At 35.5% G+C, this 22,042-nt stretch overlaps 1 protein-coding gene across 1 annotated transcript in view; it reads right to left on the reverse strand.

Moving 5' to 3' along the window:
• Nucleotides 1–22,042, reverse strand: part of MAP3K20 (mitogen-activated protein kinase kinase kinase 20) — a gene marked incomplete in the record, with an annotated part of 221,492 nt that overhangs the window by 84,623 nt on the left and 114,827 nt on the right. The window contains 5 exon segments of the mRNA XM_014588849.2: nt 499–636; nt 752–780; nt 2,985–3,050; nt 7,218–7,319; nt 16,619–16,706. Coding sequence (XP_014444335.1) covers nt 499–636; nt 752–780; nt 2,985–3,050; nt 7,218–7,319; nt 16,619–16,706 — 423 coding nt within the window.

A 22,042-nucleotide genomic window follows, 5' to 3' on the forward strand; every position in this document is an offset into this window, starting at 1 on the left:
TAAGTGCGAGAGACATTTTCTTTTTAGTTTTAGAAACTTACTAATCAGTTCAATTGATACTCAAAAGTTTCTCACTTAATTCACTTGGTTGATCAATTAGTGATTTCATTCTATTTGAGCAAATTCTTTACAATAAAGTCCTGTTCCCTATAATGCACACTTTCACGGAATTACAGAGATATTTTAGTCATATTTCCACCCCGCCATAAGCACTCTCCACAGGAGTGCATCAGGCCCAATGCTATTTCAGGTTCTATCTTATGTACTTCTTGGAAGTGGTGCTGGCTATTTCTCAACACAGGAAAAAATAACTCAGATGCATAACAGTAAGGAAAGTAAAGATTTTTGCAATCAGAAGGGTGTTCTGTTGCCCTGCTTTAGGTATTCTACCAGAAACAGCAGCACTGTCTAAGAAAACAAGTTTAATTGTTGTATCTCTCTTCTCCAAGTTGTTTCGTGTGTTTCCTTTAGCAAACAAGGAATGAAATATGAACTCACCACACCATAGGAATACGTGTCACAAGTTTCAGACACAGGCAGACTTTGAATAACTTCTGGAGCCATCCATGGGAAGGTTCCAACCAAGGACATGTGTGTAGTGTGGTTATGGAACCGGGAGGCGCCGAAATCGCAGATCTGAGAAGAGAGGAACCAATGTCCATGTTCTATTTATTGACCACTGAAAGAATTATAAGTAAAAGAACCTACATGTGAAATGAACAATTTTTTAAATGAAAAGAGATAGTCTTACCTTCAATACTCCATCAGCAGCTATAACAACTAAAAAAAATAAAATAAAAAAAGATAAGTTATGACAACCATTTGCTTGAATTGTCTTATGCTGAAAAAAAAGATAGACTTCCAGTTCTATTTTCAACATAGCATTCTGAAAGGTAAAATCAAAGTATTTACTACATTGAGGGTTTTACGAAAGGGAGCTGACATTAAAACAAAAATTTCATGAGGTACTGATTAAAAAGGCTTTTAAGACACTTATTTTATCCAAATACACTACTGTCCAGTAATGGAGGATTGTCTGTTGATGATAAATGTGTATTATATCTTCAACTGGACTAGAGTGAAGTGTATTCATGTTGGTTAATTCACTTTACAAGCTGTAGTGATATACAGTGATTGAATATATAAAATAAATTAAAACAATAAAAAGAACAAGAAGAATGAAAGTACTGCAGAAATATGCAGTACTAATTTGACATAAATTAGTAGTAGTTAGAGAAAATAAACTTGTATCCGGTTCTGCCAGTAGACTGCCAATTTGACACTGAGAAAGTCATTAGCATGACTGCTTCATAGCAATACACACTTGTCCTAACAACTGAAGAGTAATTTTCTTTTCTTTTTTAAAAAAATTTGCCAGAGGACAAGTGGGGCAAGTGCACTTGCCAGAAAAAGAGAAAGAGAAAGAGAAGGAAAGAGAGAAAGGACACCCCATGGGGAATGGTCATGCTGCGACTCCTCCATCTGTCCCTCCTACTGGGATTCTGGGCATGCACACACATGTGCACAGCATGTTTCTCATGCCGCTGGTCCAGAACTCAAACCATGAGTTCCACTATATGAGTGGAACTTAACTTCCAGGCCATGGGCTGGCCACACAGAGTAATTTTCTTAAAGGCTGAAATAATACTCATTCATTCATTTATGTATTCAAACATCCGTTCCTTTAAGTATTTGCTGAGCAGGACTATGTACTGGAAGATGAGCAAGACAGTATTGTTAAAGTTCTCATGGAGCTTACAGTCTATTTCCTAAGGACTTCTTGTTAGCCGGCTACATATCAAAAGAGTTTAGTTCCAGGACATTTAAGTCTAAGGAGAGCCAACAGAAAAATGAGGACTGAGAAGAGAGCAAGAACAACCTGGCAGTGTCAATTGGCAGGTTAGGCTGGTGGCCACTCTGGACTACCGATGAATGGCAGTGGCCAACAACTTCCCTTCTTTCCTTCCAACTCCTCCTGCCCCTCCTGTCCTACCCCCAAACACAAACTCACAGCCCTGGAATATGAGCAAGGGTATCTGGTCAATTTCTGGTCCTCCTTTTCTACTTGCCATCACTCTCCATTCCAAGGATCACACTATTAGCATATTCCCATTTAAGCTGCAGTGATCCAAAGATTTTTTTAAAAAATAAATAGTTCTCCTCTTCCTCAGAAGAACCACTAAGGAAGCATGAAAATACTTAAAGAAGTGATAACATGGATTTCTCTTTTTAAGCTGCAAACATTGAGGTTTACTTTAGTAGTTTCTGGAGAGCTAAATAAACCTACTGCCCTTCTCTGGTAACTATGAAGTGATATAATAAGAGGAGCATTTTGTTATCACTGTATTTTAAGGTAATGTCTGATTCTGCAAGTTATTTTAAAATGCTTTCTTTCCAACTTATAAAATATAGGATCATAAATAAACTTTAGAAAGTACAGAAGATGAGAAAGAAGCAAAAGGAAGCTTTTACTTTCCAAACTCCAAATGTGCTGATCATTTTTGATCAGTACTCCAGGTAATGTGGGCATGACTGATATAAAAAATTTAGACCATATAATTCAGAAGTTATGAGAACAAAATTCAAAGTTTCTAGTACAAAGAACCATCTAAAAATAGAAGGCTAAAAATATGAGACTGCACACTTTGACCCAGCAAGGCTCCTTTTAGAAAACGATTCCAGGGCACTACAGTAGGGAGGTGTTGAACAATGAGGCGGAAAGGTAGTAAGCCCAATATTTCTTGTCATTTAAGAAAGAAAACAACGCAAATGTCCACGTTCTGTCCTATAGTCATACAGAAGAATGATACACAGCTTCTTCAAACGAGATAGAGAATTTTGGTATCTATTGATAGTGGGAAGATTTCTTAGTATTAATGGGAAATCAAACAGTCGGTTAAAAAATTAAGTAAAGCATTAATTCTATATATAGGTGCATGAATTTGTAATAAAATAGTTAAAATAAAAACATGTGACTACATTACCATTTCTTGACTTGAGATCTCTGTGAATCACCTTGACAGGAGCCTCCATATGTAAATAGTGCATTCCTTTTTTTATACAAAAAGGGGGGGAAAGGCTGTTAATATTTTTAGCAAAGAATTCAGCAGAAGTTAAATTCATGTGCTCTGCTCTTCCACAACTGATAAAACAGAAACAGCATATGTCTACAGCAGTAACATCTATATGCTCAGTAAAATTTTATTGAGCTGTAAATGCTTAGAGGTTGAAATTGGACTGTAGGTAAAGTTAGCTTCTTACAATACCAAATAAGGACACCTTAATTTTCTGCACAAAAATAACCTCTGGAAGAAGTGCTTGGTGACTAAGGTATTCCACTACCAAATGCTTTCTAAACCTTCAAAGCTCTGAGCAGGGTTTGCAGTTTTCATTTGGATGTCTGCAGTTACGCAGTTGCAGCTTGGCTTTATTTTCTCTGTACTCATTCCAACAAAATTTGGGAGTAGAAGCAGGGGTGAAGAGAACTGGGAGGATTGATTAGTAAAGAACTGTAAGATCTTCAGACAGAAAAAAATACAGTATTTACAAAATACTTCATTATTTTACAAGGATAAATCCTTGAGATAATCTATAAATACGCTCCAAAATTTTCTCTAGCATACTTCTGATGTGTACCAAGTTATTTCAGTAAATTGGATGTAGATAAATAGTTTTTTTTTAAAAATCAGGGCCAGCAGGTTGCGTGATGGTTAAAGCACTGGACTCCGACATGGCTAACGGCGGTTGGAGTCCTGGACGTGGCAGCTTGAAAATCACATGAGGTACATGTGCACAACTGCCCCAAATTCCAGGAGAATGGAAGAGACGAGACTGGGCTGTGGAATGCCCCCTGGGAAGTGATTTTTCATTTCCCTTTCACTGTCTCTCTAGCAAGCACATGGGCCCTATGGTAAAAACTTTTTTTTTTTATTGTTTTTATACCTTTTAAGTTTTATCATCTTCAAACAAAAATGATACTTTAAAAGACACCTGCCCTTAGTAGTGTTTGATCCTTTCTATATCTATTACCTACCCCCTCAGAACACAGGCAAATAACATTTTCTACTGAAATGATTTCCTCTATTTCACAAGTTATCTTTTCTAAGTAATGAAGAAACAGCCCTTTCCTCCAATCAAACAGGCTCCTTTTGTTAATGAAGTATCCACAGAAAATAATAACTAGACTTTGGTTTTTTAAAAGTATATAGAACATTTCAATTTTATAAAGGTTAATTTTTACATAATCTATTATTCTACTGTTCTGGTTATTATATAGAGAAGAATCATGAAAGAACAGAGAAAATAAGAAAAATTTAAACTCTTGCCATAAATGAAACAAAATCACTGAAAAGTGTCAAGTTAACAAAAGTATTAGTAATTTAAATGCTCTTAAATAAGATCTAGTTGGGATAAAGGCAGTCTCTCTTCTCATATGAAATTCTACATACTTCAAATTATAAAAATTCAATAGCTACAACTTGGGTAGAATTTGATTATCTTTATGACTGAATGTCATGTTTACCTCTCTCTTGCTTTAGGATCAAGTTCCTGGGTAACTTTTCAGGTAGAATCTGTTTAATTATGATTACAGGTAGAGAAGATATTTCAAAAACATGACTCAAGTACAAAATCTCTAAATATAGGTGCATTTCTTCCTCATTGGCAGGTTATTGTAGGAAAATGTATTATAAATTATTTGTGTTTACTGTGCAATATATGTTTAAATAATGTTTAGTGTATATAAACAGTTATGATCACAAATAAAATTCTAACTTTTTTTCCTAGAGTTGTCTATTATTCTGCCTTATTATTATTATTATTGCAAAATTAATAGGGCTGAAAAATTCTTTCGTCAGGTTTAGCATGCAGGGTTTCCTTAAAGAATTGAAAAGTGTCATGGAGGAGACTTGGGGAGATATGGATTTGAACATTTTGAGACTCTCTCCAGGTTTATCTGCTTTAACTGTTCCTTTGATGCACTGACGACTTCCAGTAATTTCAGATATACTTGCTGGTCCACCCTCCATTCCTCTTCCCACCCAGAAAGAAGAGACTATCTGGATCTCACTTTGAGCAGATATTCTCTTAATGGCAACGAGATTGAGCAACAACTATTTCAGAATGCATGAATTTAAAATGAATTATTCATTCTTGGATTTCTCAACATACTGTTGCTTCAGTGGCTCCAATCATGGTCAGACTGAAAGGTACAGAGCTGAATTTCAAACAGAATCACCAAGCTCAAGCCTCTTTATTTAATCTCTAAGTTCTACAAACAGCTTTATCAGAGATGGTTGAAGTCATTCCTAAAACATTGATTTATTTTTCCTTTTTACAGGCCAACTGGAAGGATTTTTAAATGTTACATATTACTTACAACTATAAATAAACATGCCCCTCTCTGTCTCACTCTTCTCACCTGAAGCAAAACACACAGTAGCATTTGCTTTTCAGGTCAATTTACCAGCCAGGCTGAAAAGGTTTTTTATTACTTTGTGTTTTGACAGTGTCAGGGCCCAATCCCATGCCTTCCTTCCTTCCTTATTCTTTACTTACAGTTCTAGTCTGCTACTTAACTCTGTTTGTTTTCTTCCTTGCCTTTTTGATGCAGAGCACCGAACTCTTTAGAAAATAACTGGGCTGATCTGGAGACAAGAGATACTCGCCCTCAGACAAGGATGCTATGGGTGTCTATGCAGAGCTGTACGCAGGTGTGTGTAGGTGTACGTAGGAGGAGAAGGAAGGAAGGGGTTTATGGGAACCAGGGATGCCGAAGAAGAGCCGAGTAGGAAGCAGAGAGACTGGTACCGGTTGATTTGTTTGTTGTCTATCCGTCCTAAGTGCCATTAAATAATAACGTGGTGTAATTAGCTGAGCACCCTGAATGCAAACATCTGTAAGGTAAAGTACTAGAAGTCAAGGACTGCCTTTACATGTATTTACATTTGCTCAAGTGTATTTCCACAATGCTGCAGGCTGCTCCCAATAATAGCACATCACCTTGCTTGCAAACAGGTGGTCCCTGAGTACTGCCATGCACGGAAGTGACTATGATGCTCCATGAAAAATATCTCGAAGAATATAAAATTTTAAGGCTGATTTGAGATGCCTGGTGCATGAATACACAATTAAGTTAATTAACACAGGCAAAGCCTTAGGCATATCATCTGAAACATAGAGCTTATTATTCTTACAAGGTAATGAAGTATCACTCAGCAGCAGCATCTAGCATGAAACTTTAAAACTGTTTTCCACTCTCCCTATTTGAAGAATTTGGCAGGTGTTGATGAATCTTAAAACAAACAAGGTAATACTCTAAGGAAGGACTCATTTTTGGAAGTCACTGTGAAAGCAAAGTATAAGTTGCCTTCCCCCTTAATTAATGCTAAATAACTCTGCATTTATTTGTGAAGAGATACTTGTAGATAATACAATGCAAAGAAGTTAACTGCCCCAGTAAAATTTGGACACACTTGACTTCTAGGGCTTGCTAGAATACAAACGTTAACTATCAGTGTTCATTATTTAGATGAAGTTGTTTCCAAAGTAACTTTGGCAGCTATAAATAAAACTCAGAAATGTTCAGTTAGGAAAATGGAAAAAAAAAAAAGATAAAAATAAATGGAATTTGAATTGCTTTAGATAGCATTAGTTTATTCAGGAATTTATGAGGGAAAAAGAACTGGGTACCCTATTTAGGGATTTTGTGTATTAAAAATATTTAATTTCCAAGAGTAGTGTCCAAATATAAAGTAAAATCTGATTTGCTTTCACATGGCAAGACAAATACATTTTTTTGCAAGTGGTTATTATTTATAGCACAATATTATACATACAAACTGAGTAGAACTAATCCAACAATAAATCATGTTTCTGAATACTGAGTCTAAGTAAAGACTCAGAACAACGGCAGAATTACCATTTTTCTATTTCATGTGTCATGTAGATTGGTCAATTAAAATGTCACAAAAGTTCACTTATTTTGCTAGGCCTTAATTTTAGGGAAAGGAAAGGAAAAGAGAAAAGGAATTCAGGAGTGGAGGGAGGATGACCTAAACTATTACCTGTACAGTAAGTTGCCGAAGTCTTCCTAATTATGGTCTAAGGAAACAAGAACAGCTAAAGACAGAATTAAAAAAAAAATTCTGACATATGTTCCCATGCCAGGAGGAGACATGCCCTCCATTATTCCGTAACAATACATCAAGCATCATTACCTTTGGCGACATCAGTGGCCCAGGTCATTATGTGATCCATATCCATCTCTTCACTTCTGTTACTGTTAATGTAATCATAGAGTGATCCCAGAGAAGCATATTCTATTTTAAGAAAAAAGATAAGCAAATAATTAAGACCAAGCAGTATTGTGGGAATTATTATATTTTCATTGGGAAACTATGTTCAAGAACTTAGTAAAAAGCATCAAAGTGCGTAATAATTGCTTTTTGCTATAGTTTCTAGAGTTTTTATCATCTTGGGAAAAAACTGTCAAAATCAAGACTACTAACATACAAAAAAATAAACTTCAGTCCAGAATCAACAGCCATTTGGCTGGAACAAAGAGAAACACAAAGAGATATTGGAAGAATATTTTGGAAACTAAGGTCTATATGTAAATAGGTATTTCTTTAAAAGTTTTACTCTAATGGATAAAATAACATTAACCACATAATGCTATGTGGAGTTTATGTAACAATGTAAACAAATTAATCCTGGTTGCATTGAGATTTGTAAGAGATCTTTAAAATCTAAGCATAAAAATTCAATAAAATGAAAAAGGAGTCTTCAAAACACCTTTATTGAAGTATAAATTACAGACCAAAAATTCACCAGCTATAAGCATACATTGCAATGATTTTTAGTAATTTCATAGAGTTGAGCAACCATCACCACAATCTAGTCTTAGAATTTTTCCATCCTTCTACATAATTTCCTCATGCTGGTTTAATCACCACTCTCACCCCCAGTCTGATAATCTGTTTTGTTCTCTCTACAAATACACCTTTTCTGGACAGTTGATCTAAATGCAATCAAACAAATTACTGTCTGACTTTACTCCTTCAACATGTTTTCAAGGTTTATTTGTGTTATGTAATGTAGCAGTACTCCATTCCTTTCTACTGCTGAATACTATTCCATTGTATGGGTATACTTCATTTGATTTATTCATTCACCAACTGACAGACATTTAGATAGCTCGTGGTTTTTAGCTATCATGAATAATGCTGCTATGGGCATTTGTATATATATTTATTTGTGGAAATATGTTCATTTCTGTTGGATAGATTCCTAGGAGTAGAAATACAGGATCACATAATAAGTTTATGTTCAACTTTAAAAAAAGTTTATTTTTTCCATGAGTGTGAGAGACAGTTAAGAGAGAGGGAGAGAAAGAGAGAAATACAGAAAAGTTATTAAAAATCAATTGTGATTTTTTTCTTTGACTTGTGGGTATTTAGAAGTGTGTTGTTTAATGTCCAAATACTTGGAGATTTTCCAAGCTTCATTCTGTTGTTGATTTCTAATTTAATTCCATTGTAGTTGGAAAGCATACATTACATGATACCATTCGTCTTAGATATATTTCGAGTTATTTCATGACATTATTTTTTTCATTTTTTATTTCATTTTATTTTATATGTTCAATCACATTATTTAGCTTACAAAATGAATATTTCAACAGGTGAACATTTCTCCCTAGTACAGTTGATAAAACTATAAAATACCTTCAACAGATAATACCACATTTCTTTGTCCCATTAATGTGTCGCCTCCCTATTTTTCTTCTAAATGTCTTTCCTCAGACCCTCCCCTTTCACACACACTATATCTGGTATTTACATCTATATACTGTGTTTCTACATCCTTTAGTCAATCAGTTTCAGTCAAAGAGTGCAGACACTCAGTATATATTAAGTGGGGATATACACTGCCTCTCCTTCATAGCCTGGCTTGCTTCACTCAGCAGTAAATCTTCCATATTCATCCACTTCCTGTCAAAAGCCAGGTCTTTTTTTATGGCTGAATAGTATTCCATAGAGTATATGTGCCACAGTTTTTCTATCCATTCATCTGTTTGTGGGCATTTGGGTTGTTTCCATGATTTAGCAATTGTGAATAGTGCTGCAATAAACATCGATGTGCAAGCGCTTTTCTGATTAAGTATTACTCTGTCCTTTGGGTAGATACCAAAGAGTGGAATTGGGGATCATACGGTAGTTCTATTTGTAGGTTTTCTAGGAATCTCTAAATTGTTCTCCACAGTGCTGGACCAATTTACGTTCTCACCAGCAGTGTAAGAAAGTTCCCCTTTCACTACACCCCTGCCAGCACTTATCGTTTTTTTTTTTTTTTAAATCTTAGTTTATCGTTTTTTTTTTTTTTTTAAATCTTAGTCATTCTGACTGGGGTTAGATGGTATCTCATTGTTGCTTTGATCTTCATTTCCCTTACAATGAGGGATGGTGAGCATTTTTTCATATGCTTCTTAGCTATTCGTATATCATCTTTAGAGAGTGTTTTTTTCAACTCATTCTCCCGTCTTTTAATAGGATTGATTGTCTTTTTTCAGAACAGCTGCTTGAGTTCCTTGTGAATTCTGGTTATCAGTCCCTTATCTGACACACAGTTTACAAAATGATGTATCTTGAGAAATGTTCTATATGTACTTTAAAAATTACATTTTATTTATTGAGTGGCATATTACATATATGAGTTAGGTAATGTTTGTTGAGAGTGTTAAGTTTTCTAGTTTCTCTCTCTCTCTGATGAAAGCATGTGCCCTATAGCAAATAAATAAATACTAGAGTATTGAAATTAGTTATCACTGAATTGTCTGTTTCTCCTTTTAATTCAGTTAATTTTTGATTCAAATACCTTGGGAACCTATGTTATGTATGTATACATTTGTAATTGCTATTTTTTCTTAAGATATTGATCCTTTCATCATTATGACATGGTTCTATTTGTCTCTAGTAATATTTCTTAAGTTTCTTTTGTGTGAAATTAATGTAGTATTCAAACTCTCTCACAGTTACTGTTATTACATTATTTTATATCTTCTTAGTTTTAACCTATTTGAATCTAAGGTATGTACACAGTATACAATTGGGTCTTATTTTTTTAAATCCAGACTGATAATCTCTGCCTTTTGACCAGTGTTTAGGCCATTCATATTTAATGTAATTATTGGTATGGTTGGGTACATTTGCCACTTTTGTTTTCTACATGCTTCCTGTCTTTCCTAGTCTTCTGTTCTTCCTCTACTGCCCTCTGTTGTGTTACACAATTTTAATGTATTATTCCAATTTCATCATAGTAACTCTAACCTAACTATAGTAACTGTAGAAACTTTTTTCCAATATAACTCCATCCCCTCTCTATCCTTTATGGTATTTATGATACTACTGTGACACATATATGTATTTTTTAAAAAGCCATAAAGTATGTGTATGACCTAGAGAGAGAGAGAGAGAGAGAAGAGAGAGAGCCCCCACAATGGGGCCTGGTCAAGCCATAACTTCCTTCCCTCCATTTCTCCAACCTGTCAGGATCCTGAGTACATGTGCACATGAACCCAGTGTTCTTTTCAAGCTGCCAATATTGGATAAGAACTGCAATAGGCCATGTGGAATCTGGCTCCCTCCACACAGTGCTTAACCACTGCACTACAGAGCCAGCTCTCGACATATGTTTTAAAGTCAACAAAAAGATATATTATTTTATACCATCTTAGGTTTTAAAAGATGATATGGGAGAAACAAAAATATCACTAAATATACTTAGGGATTCTTTTGCATTAACCCATAAATTTATTATTTCCCCTATCCTTTATTTTTTCCTATGAATATTAATTACTGTCTGATGTCATTTCCTTTCAGTCTGATGGACTTCCTTTAGTAGTTCTAATAAGACAGATTTGCTAGCAACAAATTCTCTCACTCTCCATTCAAAAATATCTTTACTGTGATTTCTTTTTATTTTATTAAATTATTTTATTTTTAATTTTATTCACCTCTTTTATTTATTTATTTATTTATTTATTTATTTTCTAATTTGACCACAGAGAGACAGAGAGGAAGCGGGAAAGTGAGAAAGCAAGCCACCAGCTCCAGGACTCAAATTGTAATCAGCCATTTGAGAGTCCAGTGCCTCAAACACCACACCACCTGCCTAGACGTTCTCTTCTTTTTTTAAGTTTATTTATTTCTTCCAGGGATAGAGATAAAGAGAGGATCCCCACCGGATCCCCATACTAATCCATTCCCAGTCCCAGCAGGTCTGGATCAATGCTTGGCATGCTTAGAAAGATGCTAGGATGCAAACCCTGGACCTTTTTCCATATGGTCCAGTTGTGTTATCACTTTGCCACAGTGTGGCCCTTGATTTCATTTTTAAGAGATAATTTTGCTAGATACAGTTTTTGTTTTGTTTTGTTTTGTTTTGTTGGGTTTTTTTTGGAGATATTTTCACTGTAGGGCGCGTGCGCTCGCCAGACAGACAGAGAGAGACATAGAGACAGAAAGCGAGAAATCACCCCCCAGGAGGGATGGTCACGCCGCAATCCCTTCTCCTCCATTCTCCTCTCAGGATCTTGGGCACGCACGCACACGCACCCGGCGTGAGTTTTAAGCCACCGGGTCCGGGACATGAACCGCGGTTGACCACGTGGGAGTCCAGCGACATAGCCATTACGCTAACTGCTGGTTCCCTAGATACAGTTTTTTTTATAAGTTCGTTTATTTGTATATTCTATGAGAGAGGGATATACTAAGAAAAAGAGAGACAGAAACAAGCACCTCCAACAAATGCACACCACAGTCCATCCTTCTTAGCAAGTCTAGATCATAAGCACATGTGCACGACTACTGGGCACAGTGAGGTCCTGCGAAATGAGCACAGGACCTTCCTATGTGGGTCCAGTTGTGTTATCACTGTACTATGGCCTGGTTCCTCTGTCCTTTTTTGTTGTTGTTGTTCTTTTAGCATTTTAAATGTCATTCTATTGCTTTCTGACTTCCATTACTGCAGATAGGTGTCAGCCATTTATTATCCTGTTGTTCCCTTGTACATGACGAGTTGTTTTTCTCTTGCTACATTCAAGATGTTTACTTTTTATCAACAGTCTTACTATGTTTAGATATGGGTTCTTTTGCATTTATACTTACTGTATTTTATCAAAAGTAGGAGTTTTGGGACATTTTTTCTTCAGATATTTTTCTAACTTTCCTCTCTCATCTCTTATTACATATTTCTTGGTATACTTGATTTGTCCTGTAGGTCTCTGAGGTTTTGTTCATTTTTCTTCAAAAAAAATTTTTAGATAATTTCTACTGATTTGACTTTAAGTTTACTACTGTTTTGTTTTGTTTAACTTTTGTTTTTTCAAATCTGCTATTAAGTCAGTCTGGAGAAGTTTTCATTTTGATTATTGTCTTTTTTGACTCCAAAATTTCCATTAGGTTCTTGAAAAGCAATTCTATCAGGGCCAGGAAATGGTGTAGAGATTAAGGCTCTGGACATCCATGTGCTCAACCACAGTTCAAGTCCCAGACCTGGTGGCTTGAAACTCAAGCCAGGCACGTGTGCATGCATGTTCAAGATCCTGAGAGGAAAATAGAGGAGAAGGGACTGTGGCATGGCCATCTGCCCTGGGAATGATTTCTCACTTTCTATCTCTTCTGCAAGTGCACATGTCCTATAGCAAAAATTTCTAAAAAAAAGAAAAGAAAATAATTCTATCTACTTGAGATTCTATATTTATTGATTCATTATTTTCATACTTTTCCTTTAATTCTCTTTTAAAATTTCTATTACTTATTATCATTATTTTATACATTTGATCACTATACATCATATAGCTTATAGAGAGAATTTACCCAATACGAAATACACCTCAGACCAGTCCAATTGAGAATATTATATATGTTATAATAATAAACATGGGCGCTGTCAGCTCTTGTGCACACAGAGGCAATTTCCTAGGCCTCTGGGATCTTCACTTTTATCTGAAAGTGGAACCTGATTTCCCACCCTTTCTTTACTCTCAGATTAGCAGATACTTTCTTTTTTTCTTTTTCAAGAGGTTTTTGCTATAGGGCGTGTGTGCTCGCCAGAAAGACAGAGAGACATAAAGAGATAGAAAGCAAGAAATCACCCCCCCCCCAAGGGAGATGGCCACGCTGCCATCCCTTCTCCTCCATTCGCCTCCTGGGATTCTGGGCACACACACACACGTGCCCAGTGTGAGTTTAAGCCACCAGGTCCGGGACTTGAACCATGGCCAGCTACATGGGAGTCCAGCAACATAAGCCATTATGCTAACTGCTGGTCCCAGCAGATACTTTCTGAGTGACAGTTCCTCACCAATCTTGTCTGCTACAAAAAAATTTCATGATAAAGTACCTAATAACTCCTTTCTTGCTCTTCCAGGGGTTCTTCCAGCCTTCAAGTGTTTATATTAGGGTATGCGTGTGTGTGTGTGTGTGTGTGTGTGTGTGTGTGTGTGTGTGTGAGAGAGAGAGAATTGTAGAATTAAGAGGTTCCCAAAGACGATAGAAAATATGACCCATTACAGTATATTTTCTTTTCACTTTTATTTCCAATTTATTTAATTTTAGAGAGTTTTGTTTTGTTTTGTTTTGTTTTGCCCTAAGGTTCATGTGCTCTCTGGAAAAAGACTGAGACAGAAAGAGGTAAAGTGAGAAATCCCCCCCGGTGGGGGCAGGGAGGGATGGCCATGCTACAATCCCTTCTCCTCCAGTCACGCATGTACATGTGCCCAGCATAAATTTCATTTCTTTTGACTTTAAAGTCTGAGGTTCTAGTCACCCAGATCTAGAGTGGCATTGTAGATCTAGGTGGGAAAGGTACATTTCCCTTTAAAGAAAGTAAGTTGGCAGCCACCTCGGAGATTCTTCTCAAGTTTCTTTATAGGCAGGATTGAGAAGTCTATGATAAAACGTTTCAGCAAGCACATACATAAGTGTACACATACTCACTCTCACCTAGAGGTCATTATTCCTTCACTCACGTGGAAGTGGAGACACAGAGAGCTCCTCAGTAGTCTGTCTACGATGCTTTGGCAGAATCAAGATAAGACCTCACCTCACCCAATTCCCACTCCAGTGCTTGTGCTATTTCACTCTGATAAATCATTCCTTCAAGCAGTTAGTAGGAGGTACCCACAAACTGTGTGCAACAACATTTCTATTAACAAAACAGCTCAAGTGAAATGGATTCAGGCCACTCGGACTTCTTCCCTCAGAGCATCCCACAGCTGCTAGAGATGATGAGGATCACAGGAGGGTATCCAGCTGGGCTGGGTGACAAGGTCTGCTGGCCCATCTTTATTGCTCTCTTAACTTCCTCACACTAAGACTGACTCGTGTTCTGGAGGCAGGGTAAATACGATCGCCTCTGATCCGTTTGATCTTTGCCCTTCTCATCTTGGCTCCATGTATACGGACTGCTACCCTCACACAAAGCATGGCTTGATCCCAACACCACAGGCTGGTTGAAAAGGTTCACATAAACAAACAGTTCATTAAAACTAACATCGCTAGGAACAAAGATAATGATACCAAATTAACATATATGAAAATACCAAAACGTGGATGTCTCTTTAATATTTTAAATAAACTTTCATTTTTTAAAAAAATTGCATTTGTATAGAAACACAGTACATGGGTGTATCAACTGAACTAGGGAGAAATGTTCACATATTGAAATATTCACTTTGTAAGCTAAAAAATGTGATTGAATGTATAAAAGAAAATGAAACCAAAAAAGTAAGAAAATAATTTAAAAAGAAAAAAAAAGAAGTTGAAAAAAATTTTATTTGTAAAACTGTATTTTTCAAAAATACAGTGGCTTCCTACATCTACAGGAAAAGAGATGGCTATAAGTCCATACAGAACTACTTTAACCAAAGAATTTGAGTAAGTGTAGGTATGAGCAGGAAATGCTAAAGGGATACATAAAACAAAGGGCTGGCTAGTTTGATACAAATACTAACTAAAATCAAACTTATTCAACATGTTCCTTGGATTCTTACTCTCTCCTTTGGATGAGACAACTAAGATTGAATATTATGGCTAAGAAAGACTGAGGCCAGAGGTTGTCATTTACCTGCTAACCATATATCCCAACCTTGGGTAGGTATGTTAATAAGAAATACAGACTCAAGGTGAAAATTGCTACATACCTCATTTAAAGAGCCCAGATCTAAAAAAAGCTAACGGGGGATATATGTTCCTTCACTTAAGAATTTAGGATAAAATGCTACTGAGAGTAAAAGCATGTGAAACTATCTGCCACCAGAAGGTGGAAATGATACTGTGTCCTTTTGAACATAAGAACAGGGGAGCTCATAGCCTTCTAGAATCGAGCTTGCTTGCAAGAGGAACTTCTACAGAAAATCAGTCTGAGACATTATACTTCTCTAGTTCTACCATTTGCTAGGTGATCATGAAAAAAGTACTTAAGTCGGAGTTTTAGTTTTTTTTTATTTTTAAAATAGAAATTATCTTACATATTTCGTAGAATTACTATAAGTATTAGATAATTATTCCAACATATTTAATATATTTATTGAAGGTGTTTTCTGATCATTTTCTATAAAGACAATCTCAGTTCTTATCACTACAGGGGAAAAATAAGCTAATCTTTTAAGGTTTTCACATCAGTTTTTATTTTTTTAAGATTTCTTTCATTTTATGTCATTATTATTATTTTTTAAATTTGCTACAGAGTACGCACACTCACCAGAGAGAGCGACACAGAGAGAGAGAGACAGACAGAGAGAGAAAGTGAGAAAGTGAGCCGCCAGGTCCGGGACTCAAGCTGTGGTCAGCCAGGTGGGAGTCCAGTGCCCTAACTACCATGGCACCTGCTAGTCCCTAGCTCTTGTTCTAATCAAAGAAATGTCATGATGAAGAACATGATTGAAGTTATTTCTTCTGAAACCTAACACTACAGTTATTATAGACTTACGTTGCTCAGTGGGTTATATAAATATGAGCATCGAGTATTAAAAATGTATCTTTTTGTTTATATGCAGCAAAATTTTCTATATGTTTCTTTATAGAAGGGGTAATTCTACAAGTTATAAACTGCTGCTCCAGGTTATGAGATAATTTAGATCAAGGTCATTACCTACTCAGATGACCAACCTGAAAAATATTGTTCTCACGTCAGAGACCTTGAAGAGAAAATGCTCTACTGGGATTAAAATGTCTTGCAAAGAATTACAACATGAATAGCTCAAGAAATCTTAATTTATAAAAGGTCACAGAGTTACAAAAAAAAATGTCTCATTTCAACTAATTAAATAAAATTTTACTCAAACGGCACCTTTAAATATTGGTATTGCAGCTGCGAGTGCATTTAAATAGCATTTACGCAGATATAATTAGCACAATTAAACATGGGTAGAGTGGAAACACCATTCTTAATTATATTGATATAATCAGTTTTATTAACGCTTTATAGCAACAAAAGTGACATCTGACAGTAGCACACAATTCACTACTGAACCTAATATTAAGCATTTTAGCATATTAAGGGATCTAAAGCTAGGTAATTGGGGAAAGAAAGAAGTCAGATAACGAGTTCCTACCTGTGACGATGCCATAGTTGGGAGGTTCGAGAATTACTCCATAAAACTGGATGATGTTTCTGTGACTGAGGACACTGAGTATTTCTGCCTGTATAAAAATCAAATGCAAAAATTGCATAAATTTCACATTTATAATACTCTAATAAAATAGGTTTCCTATTCAATTTTCTTTTATTTCCATGTATATATATGTATATATATAATATACATATATATGTGTGTGTGTATGTGTGTGCTCAACAAGTATGTGATGCTGATGCTCATAAAACTACCTTTCACAGCATTCTTGAATGTTTAAAATTTTTTGCAAAAGTTTTCTGAAAACTCAAAGAGCAAACGGGGTTGATGAGCCAACCAATGAGATACTCACTAGCAAACCCATGCCTAATAATGAAGGAGAATGACCAAAGAGGTAAGATACCACCTTTATTTACAGTGAAACCTTCTTCCTAATAGTCAAATATACATTTTCTGTACAATATCTTGTCTTGGAAGCTGCAGTAAGACTGAACTTGTATTGGTTGGCTGAGTCAAAATTAAGATGGGGCTTTTAAATATTAATGAAGTAGACTCAAGTAATACCCATTTATAATATTTATTTAATCAACATTTAAGATATATTTTTGCTCTTCTTTTGCATACAATATTCTATAAACATATAAAGGTGGACTCCTGACTTTCAGTGGTGATTTGATAGGAAACTATATTTGTATATTTTGAAATGTACTAAATACTAAGATACTGTACCAAAGAGTCACATGATAAAAATTCATATTAATTAAATAAATATTGGGTTGTCAGAAAAGTCAAGAGCATTTTTGTATAGAAAAAGTATGTCACGATTTTTCCAACAACCTAATATTTCAGTGCATTTTTAAAAAATTTTTTACATGTAATTTTACATCTTTGTGGGGGTACAACGTGGATTTTTTTATAAAGAATGATTTAACTTTATTATTATTATTATTTTAGTTTGTTGAGTGAGACAGAGAGAGAGAGAGAGAGAGAGGGAAAGTGAGAAAGCAAGCTGCCAGGTCCAGGAATCAAACCACTGTTGGCCATGTGGGAGTTCAGCACCTTAACCACCACACTACTGGCCAGCCCCACAGTGTGAATTTTTGAACCATTCACTAAATGTGTGAAAATCAAATCAAGGATTGTACCATATTCATTGTTTTGAACAAAAAACACATTATGATGTGTACCTTCAATTTTTTTTTAGATAAATTTTCTTTTTTTACTCCATTGTGGTATGCCATTTCACAATCTATTTGCCCCGTCTACATGCAGTTCTATGTCTGTTAAGATAAAGTGTGTATCTGCTAATATCTATAGAAGGAAGATCTCTGGATAAATCAAATGTATTCATTAAAATTTTATTCACTTTTTTGAGGATAAAATTCAGCTAATCAAGAATCACTATAAATATCCCACAATGACATATGAAAGCATGTAAACTAAATATAGAAAAGAATTAATATTTTCAAATAAAAGGCATAGTACTGGCAATAAGCTAATAATAGATTTATAGTTCCCACCTCAGAAAGATCATTAAGAAGAATGTCAACAATTATCAAAAATAGAGAAGCCTTGGTCAGAAAGGGAATTCTATTTTTGGAATCTGCACACGGCGAGTTAGAGTTATTTGCTATAAACTTGTTTTTATGGACTAAAAGTTGAGATTTCATTAAAAACGCAATTTGTGACATTGGTTTTGAAGATGAAAAAACAAAAGTTTGAGAGTTGGTATGGGGCCAATTTGAAATCAAGAGAAAGGAAGATTATCTTTGATTGGATGAAACTCTTTCAAGGGTGATTGACACTGTTTTTCTTTTAGTAATACAGGTGTTTAAGGGGGGCTATCATTGCCTAACCAGATGATTTCTTAATACTCATTCAATGTCCACCGTGCGTACAGCTTCTGTGTTCACCAAGCAACCTTCTCCTCAGTTTGGTCTTCCAGGTAGGAAGAAAACGAGTTATTAGGTAACACAAGTAGTTATCCTCATGGCAATTCGACTCATTAAGAAATAATAAGTTAAATTTACTGTAAAAATAGAGTATCTGTATGAAGTTTGGAAATCACAAGGCTTTCTATTTTTATTATTTATTATTTATTATTATAATGATGACAATTTTTAGAGATTTTTGCTGTAGGGCATGTATACTTGCCAGGAAGACAGAGAGAGACAGAGAGACAGAAAGTGAGACCCTCCAGAAGGTATGGCTATGCCACTCCCTTCTATTCTCCATTTGGAATTTTGGATACGTACACACATGTGCCCAGTGTGAGTTTAAATCACCGAGTCTGGGGCTCAAACTGCTTTTCAATATGTGGGTGTCCAGTGACGTATCCATTACACCATCTGCTGGTCCCAAGCCTTTCTATTTTTAAGTGGCAGATCAACTTTCTGAGTAAAGCATTCAAATTTAATGTGAATAAAACACAGAGTTATATTTGAATCTGTATTCATCAAACTGGGGGAGTGTTCTTTTTTGATTTATTCTTTGGAGAAAACATTTTTTTGTATCAATAAAGAATAAATACAAGAATATTCCGAATCCTTGGATGATTATAATTTAGCAAATAGGATTTTCAGTGTTACAACTAGTTTTCATGTTGACATTTAAAACATTGCTAAGTGATACCTCAAAGACAGAATTTCTCTTTCTGGGGGTTGGTAAGCATATCTGTTAGCTCTCAGCAAGCAAACGCTAATGTAAAAATAACCATTATCCTTTGTCCTACTATTGTGCTCATATTTTAATTTTTTACAGTTCTGAAGACAAAACTACACTCTCACAGTATAATTTGCAAGTAAAAGGCATTTTCAAGGAAGAAGACTTTAGATTCTTATTTAATAAACTGAAAATATGATTTCACATCATGAAAACAACCTATTACTTCAGAGTGCAATGCTACTGGACTGTCGTAAAAATCATGATGCATTTTTGCACAGAAAAATACATCATGACTTTTCCGATGACCCAGTAGTTTCATGGAAGTGAGCTAATGACAAACAGGGGCAGATGGATAAATAAGTGAAGTGTTAGTACTAAATTAAGGTTGAATGATATAATGCTAATAATTCAAGCAAGCTCAATAGAAACAAATGTTGGGTTAATCAAAATACTAAAACCTGATTGTAGCACTAGGGAGAAATGTTCACCTTTTGAAATATCCACTTTGAAAGACAAATAATAATGTGATTGAATGTATAAAAGAAAATGAAATGAAAATAATTAATTAATTAATTTTAAAAAACCCTGATTATAGCAGTTAATATCTAATAATATGTGAATTTTTCTTTCCTAGGCACCTGCTAGCAATAATTCATTAATGAAACTCTAGTTGTAAATATATAGGAAATAATTTTTCCTGAAATTATTTTCTCACTATTTTCTAGATTTATATACTATGATAACAGATTAGTGATTTTTTTAAAAATGAGTTCACTGTTAAGAAGGAAACACCATAATGATGAAGACTAAAATAATGGTCCATTGGGCCAAAAATATATCTTTTCACACTATTAAAATAAACATAAGCCACTTATTTTCAGGAAATGTAATTTGCTGAAAATTGTTAATTTTAATTATATTTATTTTATACTTAATTTCGCTGAAAATAAAGTTTAGTTCTGTTTAGGGTTTTGACTTTACAAGTATACAAGAGCAACAAGGAGCAAATTGTTAGTTTTATGTTTGCATTATACTTAAGTTACACTGAAATAATTTTAGTCACCACTAGAAATCTGGAAGAATTCATATTTTTATATAAAGGATCTATGCATTTCTCAATTTGCAAAATACTATTCTAGGGACTGGAACAGACACTTGTACTCAGTGTTTATGGCAGTATTATTTGTAATAGCTGAAAGGTGGAAATAATCCAGTTGATACACAGATGAAACAAAATGTGACATATAAATACAATGAAATATTATGTCAGCCATAATAATTTCTTTTTATACATAATAATTTATTATTATACATAATATAATACAGATGAATTCTGCAAACATGCTATAGGAAATAAACCAGACTCATATTTTATTATTCCACTTATATGAAATGTCTTGAATAAGCACATTCAGAGATAAAGCAGATTAGAAGTTACCAGGGGCTGGGCAGAGGGACAGGAGAGAATGAGGAGATACTGCTTAAAGAGTACAGAGTTTCTGTTTGGGGTGATGAAAAATTTTGGAAATAGACAGTCATGATGGCTGCACAACACTGGAACTATTATCACCACTCCTGAGTCATAAATGTGGTCAAAATGGCAACATTTATGCTATATGCATTTTACCACAACAAAACAGTTCTTCAAATGTTATTCTAGGGCCAGCCCCACAATGCCCTGGTTAAGTGCTGTGCAGTGGCAGCTGGATCCCACATGGCCCACTGTGGTTCAAATCCAGGTCCTGCTGGCTTGAAAAACAAGCTGGGCATATGTCTGTGTGCCCCAATCCTGACAAGACAGAGAAATGTAGGAAAAAGGACTGTGAAAACACCACGCCCCCTGGGGTATGCTTGCTCACTCTTTGGTGAGCACATGCCTACTCTGACAATAGAAAAATAAAATAAAATAAATATAAAAAATTTTATTCTAGGGAACCAGCAGTTAGCGTAATGGCTATGTCGCTGGACTTCCACGTAGTTGACCGCGGTTCACGTTCCGGACCCGGTGGCTTAAAACTCGCGCCAGGCACGTGTGCGTGCGTGCCCAAGATCCCGAGAGGAGAATGGAGGAGAAGGGATTGCGGCGTGACCATCCCCCCTGGGGGGTGATTTCTTGCTTTCTGTCTTTCTGTCTCTCTCTGTCTGTCTGGCGAGCGCATGCGTCCTATAGCGAAAAACCTCTCAAAAAAAAATGTTATTCTATTGATAGACTTTTGTAGAAATGGATGATCTGAGCCTATATATTCAATAATCGTCCTGAAGTTCTATAACCCAAGGTTGAAACAGTCTTGGGATAAACATGTAATTTTCTAGACTAAGACTTGCAGCTCCAAGGAAAGACTGGGACACACTGCAACAAGTTTAACTCAGGCTCTCAGATTCTTCGCAAAATAAAAGGTCCCGATCTGATACACAGATTGAATAGCCAAGGTCTAGCCATAAAAGTATCTAAGGGTAACGTCTTTATCAGGGTACAGCAATGTCTACACAGGTCATTGTGTTGGCAATAAAATATGAGGCCGCTCTTATGTTCCAGCTAGTGCCAGTTCTCATCTGCCTTCTCCCCTCCCTCCTTACCTTGTTTCTTTATAGGGAAAATTACAGGGCTGTTTGTTAATAAACCTGGGGAGGAGGTGTATTTTTGCCGTTATAGCTTAATTCCTTTCCCTTAAAGTACTTCTCTCTCTCTCTCTTTTTTTTTTTTTTTTTTTGGGGGGTTTTTGTTATGGGGCTCTTTTCCTG

Source organism: Tupaia chinensis, unplaced genomic scaffold, assembly GCF_000334495.1.
Source record: "Tupaia chinensis unplaced genomic scaffold, TupChi_1.0 Scaffold000314_1, whole genome shotgun sequence".
Taxonomy (NCBI): Eukaryota; Metazoa; Chordata; class Mammalia; order Scandentia; family Tupaiidae; genus Tupaia; species Tupaia belangeri.